The sequence below is a fragment of the Rutilus rutilus genome (assembly GCF_951802725.1).
Source record: "Rutilus rutilus genome assembly, chromosome: 1".
In the NCBI taxonomy this organism is placed as follows: Eukaryota; Metazoa; Chordata; class Actinopteri; order Cypriniformes; family Leuciscidae; genus Rutilus; species Rutilus rutilus.
In genome coordinates, this window is record NC_140209.1 from 36280642 (window position 1) to 36286641 (window position 6000).

The 6000-nt window shown below is 37.8% G+C and overlaps 1 protein-coding gene across 1 annotated transcript in view; it reads left to right on the plus strand.

Moving 5' to 3' along the window:
• ttyh3a (tweety family member 3a) overlaps positions 1 to 5210 on the plus strand; it is a 65392-nt gene extending 60182 nt beyond the window's left edge. Inside the window, exon 14 of the mRNA XM_084429370.1 lies at positions 4289 to 5210. Coding sequence (XP_084285496.1) covers positions 4289 to 4363 — 75 coding nt within the window. The 3' untranslated portion in view covers positions 4364 to 5210. The remainder of the gene's footprint in view (positions 1 to 4288) is intronic.
• Positions 5211 to 6000: the final 790 nt, after the last annotated feature.

The following is a 6000-nucleotide window of genomic DNA, read 5'->3' on the forward strand; positions in this document are numbered from 1 at the left end:
TGTTAAAGTCAGGATAATGACGTGTGTTTTCAGACACATCCAAAAGTTACTTTTATAAAAGTACTGCATTACAATATTGCGTTACTCCCTATGAAAGTAACTAATTGCATTACTTAGTTGCTTTGTATGGAATGTGTGTTACGTTACTTTTGCTTTTTTGCTTTTTCTCACCTAGGCTTACTTGTTTGTTTTTTAATAACAAAAAAAAAGGCTCTTTCACACCAAAAGTGAAATGAATAAGCCTGAAATGAATACAGTAGAGGGCGCAGTTACAACAAACCGTTCTGCTGTGCTGTTGGATCGCAGATGAAAAAAGACGCAAGAGAAGAAAGTTTAGCACTCTTAGTATGCTTATTAGTATGGTTGAATTGGATCATATTTGTATTATTTAATTAATGCAGGTTTGCGTAATATTTAATATTTTGTTTGCATTTAACTGCTTTTATTCATTCTGAGGAATACTAAACCTGTTTTTGTGCAAGTGAGGTGAGTAAATGCCTGCTCACGTTTAGTCTAGAACTACAGTAACCGTCATGTTCACTCAACGCCTCGTAACTTATGATTTCTCTCAACATGGGGACAGGAGAGCTGTCAGTCAATACACGTGGGAAAAAATGTACTTGCATACTACTTATCTGAAAATGTACCAGATATTTTATTGTACGTTTTAAAGTAATGCGTTACTTTACTAGTTACTTTAAAAAAGTAATCTGTTGTCCCAACACTGTCCAATTATTACAGTATTTTCAATAGGATTCCACGTGAGATGGAAACATTTCCCCATGCTCATTTTGCAACAGGTTCAAGTTGGTGACGCAGAAACCTTCAATAAAGAATGGGCCTTTTTTGTATGTGACATTTCGCTGAAATTTCACCAATATAAACACACTTTTACTGGCATATTTGCTTCTCGTTAGAGTCATGCATCCCACTGGAAGAGAATCCGCTTTTATGAGAATCTCGATTGCATATGAGACCATTACCAGATTGCTTACCAGATTAGTGTATATTTTTTAAAAAGATTTTTATATAACTTCTGGGTGAGTGGTAATGTTTTTGTTTTTTTGCTAACAATAATTGCTCGTTTAACATTTGTAAAGTAAAACTAAATCTAAATTGCATGTACATATACTTTGTAGTTTACCTGTAGTGTAGGCGAGCTACAGATTATCTGGACTTGCTGGTGTAAGTTATTCCCACTCACACCCGTGTACCTGTGTCCCCTCGCACCTTTGTGTCTGGTCTTGTGTCCTCTAGACCCTGAGTGTTGGTTTGTTTGTGTGTGTGTGTGTTGGGAGTTCATGTACGTGTTTCTTGAGCTGGAGATGTCAGTGGTGTCTATCTGCTCTACAGTTTCTTGTCGTTTTCTTTTCTGCAAATCCACACAGTTGTATTTGACATCCACGGACAGTAACAGCCGTCACAGCTGGCAGTTAAAGCCATCGGAGAGTCCCCGCTCGTTTTGGTAACAGCCTCAGCTATTCCAACAGGTACTCAAATGCCCCACTCCCACTTATTGGCCCACCTCCCTCCCTACAAAAACAAGAAAACAACAGCGTGATTCCTCCCCAAACCACCTTCATCCCGACCCAAGCAAGCTGCCCTCGCCCCTGGTGTTTCTGTTGTGTGCTTCCCTGGTCTTGTCATCTGTGGGGCAGCATGTTCTCCCTCCACCAGTATTAACTCTTCATGTATCTGACATAGAATCCAGTTTCCAAGAACACCGAGAGGGATAAATGCATTAACACAGACATTAAGGGAGAGAACCGCTTTTTAATTTAGTTTAGCTAATGATAAGCATCCTAAAGGTGAATTCACACTGACAGTTATTAAAACGTCGGAGGTCATTGAGCCGCAGTGCTAATAGATTCAAGTCTAGTTTGAATACATTTGAGCTCTGTCTTCTTTATAATGGTCCCTGGCAGTCATGTTGCTAAAAATCAGCACTGTTTAAAGTCGTCATGAAACGGAAGTTACAATAGTCTTTTCTTCCCTATTGTGACGTATATCTGAGTGAAACGGCTTCTTGAACAAGAAAAACTGGACGGGACTTGATTTTTGTCCATGGGGAATTGATTGGATTGTTGTGGTTTGCTGCTGTGATGTCATGTGAGTGACAGGTTGTCCCGCCCTTACGCCTGTACACACGTCATCAGAGAAGAGATCTTGCTGCAAAGGGTACTTATTTTGATTTAAAGATTACAAGGGCAGTAAAAAAATTAAAAAAAAAGTGCACGGATAAATAATTTAAAATAAATGCTGCAATAATCCATAAATGTAAGAATGTTCATGGTGACTTTAAAGGGACAAAAACATTCAAGAAATGGGCATGAAAAGCTGTGGGAAGAAGGGATACAACAACCAATAAAACACAGATCTACAACGCTCTCATTATACAGAGTAAATGAATATTCAAATGTGAATGGAGAAAAAAATCAAGAGTTGGGGCAATTTACTGTATTTTAAAAAAACATAAACCTATGACCACAAACTGATAAGCATCTTATCATTAGAGATTAACAACTATCATGAACAAATCAAATAGGTTATGGTAAATCTTAAGAAATATCAACAAACGAGCATTTCTGGTCTTTATAACAAATGATCGACTTCTTATCGCTTTGCCATTGCAAAACTCTTTCAGTGTGATTGCCCGTTAAGTCTTGTGAACGAAAGTAACTTCATGTAGCTCGATAGATTGCAACAGTAGGCATCTCAGGCTTTGATTAGTAGGAATCTTTGATTCAAAAGTACATATTAAGTAGTCCTATTAGGGATGCATTAATACTGGAGTCAGTATCGGCCTCATGTCGTGTTCAAATGTAAGTTTTAACTAAGTGCTGCCAGCTCCAGTCACTGTTGAGGATCAGTGTACATTGGACTTGAGTGTACAGATTGGACAGGCTTTTCGTTCATTTAGAAACAAGCGTACGTGACTGAGAGTGATGATTTTCCAACTGAAGGAATAAGTTATTATGCTCTAAACTATATTGACAACTATATTAAGTTTGAACAAGCCACTTTGCAAATGTTATAGGCAGACAGAGTACATTCATGCCAGTCAAAGACTTCAGTAAGAATAAAATTAGCTCAATGGAAGCAAAAGTGGCTTTACATTAGTTTTGGGGCATTTTAGGCCTAGAAGTATAAAGGAATATGTCTCTTCATTCTTGACTATTAAGTCACATTACTTGTATGTTTCATAGTGTAGTTTAACTGCTTGCTGTTTTGTTAGAGTGAACAGTTGAAATTTGCAATTTTTGCCATTTTAATTTATTAAAAAAATACTAACTGCACTAGTGCGCTTTTTACAAACCAATTAATATTGCATCTACAAGGCTGTCTAAATGATTCTAGGTGTGCTGTGGCAGTTTTATTATATTTTTTTATTAGTTGTACTATTATGATAAATGTTTTTTTATTTATTTTTTTATTTTTTTATTATTATTATTTGAGCACTTTACAACTGTTATTAACATCCACTCAAAAGTGAACAGTGCCGCAAACAATTGTGAATTTAACTAACACTGTAATTGTCTCAAAACAAAGATATCAAATCTTTAAGTACAACTCTGGGGGGGGGGAAATTTGCAATCTAATCATAACTTTTGGAAACATGCATTATACAGTATTGTTAAAGTCCTAGGCATGTTAGTATTTTCACCCCAAAAAATGGTTTTAAGCCAGTTATTTATTACTTTTGTTGTATGATGGTGAGATGAGATCTCTGTGTGGATCATACCGGCTGTTTTCAGACTCCTTGTGCATACAAAAATCTCACTGGATTATTACAATTAATGGCAAAAGGGATGTTTGGAAATGTAAACTGATATTTCCTACTGATACACTACAGCAAAAGATACAAATAATTGGCTTAAAACCTTCTTCTTCTTCTTTTTTTTTTTTTTTTTTTTTTGGTCATTTGTTCTTAGCTGATAGTTTGTTGGCATCAATATTGGTTATTTAATTATGTGTGCTAATAGCTTCATTTTCAAATTTTACATCTAGATTACCAGTCATTCTTTAAGATCACTGATAATTTAATAACACCGTTAAATGTAATTTTGAGCGAATCTCAGAGTGAAAATCCATTTTTCATTCTCCAGTCCACATTATAACGTTATAATGCCTAAATGCACTCTTGGCATTTAAAATGACTGATTTTAGTTTTTCTTTTGGTATTTGGCCACAGTTTTAATATCAGTGGCTGTTCTTTGTGTAAAAGCCAAATTAAGTCTAAAATCAAAATGATTTTGTATGTTTGTTTTGTTTTTTTGTCTCCCTCCAGTACACATCCAGCATGAGGGCCAAGTACCTGGCAAACGCCCGACCCGACCCCAACAGCAGCTCCGCAGCAAACTAGAGGAACACTGTCTCCTTTCCCTTCAGTCTAAAGCTACCCCTCATCCACGTCTTGTTCCCACAGCCCAGACAAGTTTCACCCCAGGCCTACTCATTTAGCCATGTTGATCTTTGATGCGTGCTCTCCTCCCCAGCTGATAAAGGACGTCCTTGCATCATGTAAATACTGCTGTCAGAGGAATGTTCCAGAAGCCTCTTGTGCTGTTTCCAGTTGGCCGGTTCAGTTCAGGCAGCTAGTTCAGCGTGGCGGCAACAGAAGGGTTACTCTCAGCCCTGAGTGTTTGTGTGTGTGTGTGTGTGTGTGTGTGTGTGTGTGTGTGAGCATCTGTGATGAGTATGAACTACATTATGTACAGATACGTTGAGTGACGTGTGTGTGTATGTGTGTGTTGATCCATGCTGCCCTTGCTCAATTGTGGTGCTCTTGCCAGAGGCTCAGAAAGGTCCAGAACTGAAGAACTGGACAGGGTTTAATGCCCATAACCCTACATTCCTGATTGGCCTCTGTCCTCTGGTCATTTGAAGAAATGTGACCTTCTCCACTTTCAGGACCTACTGCCACGTCCAACTCTATACAGTTAACATCAGTGGCATCTACTGTAATATAACTGGACCAATCTAATCTTAATAGCGTGAGAAACTCTTGAGCATTGAGAATTTCCTTAGAACTCTAAGGAAGAGTCTAAGGGTTTCTCTTATTTTTGGCTTGGATAGCAATGAAATGGTTTGAGAAATAAGGCCAGAAACACACTCTACGCTAGTACAGAAATGCAGTATAAATGTATTGTACATCCTGTGGCGCTAACCTTCATACTCAAGGGGGTGATAGAGAGCCAGATGTGTTTTTTTATTTTTTTATTTAGGTTGCTAGCTGAGTAAGGATGTTTCTGAAATGTCCTCCTATACACTCATTCACTACTGACTGCTAATATACTCCACTAATATAAGTGAATAATTAAAGAGTGAATTTGGACACTTAGTGCACATAAAGTGCGTCGAGATGCAGAAGTTCATTTGGCATGACGCTTGTTGTGCTTGTTTTCTAGTGGCCAGCTGTTGAGTGTACATCGATTGCAGTGCATTATGGGATTGAATGAGTACACTCAATAATGTTCAAATAGTGCACTATATAAGGCTATAGGGGGTGATTTCGAACACAGCCCAACTTTCTCTTCAAAAAGTTGCTTTGTCGTGAGAGTAATGGAGAAAAATTTGAAATAAGATAAAAACGAATGCTCGCTTTAGCAAGCTTTAGTTTAGTTTAGCTTTTACGTTTCTGTACTTGCGTATAGTACGTTTCAGGCCTAATTCTGTAGCATACGCTGGTTGTGGGAAGAATGGATCTTTTCATCTCATTTAAAGGCTTGAGTTTTTGGTGTGAAATTAAGGTTTGTAGATGCTGTGTAGCTAATGAAATCCTTGTTGGGTTTTTTTTTTTCTCAATATACATGGACTGCATTAAACAAACTACTAATTTAACTGGGCTATATCCACTGCCATTGCTGGAAAACCTGGAAAACGGAGCCAGACAAACCAGCCAAACAAAGAGGAAATTGAGAGAATTTCAGATTGTTGACCAAACCCTGATGATCTGGATTTTGACCAAACGCTGATGATCTGGACAACCTCGAGCTGCAT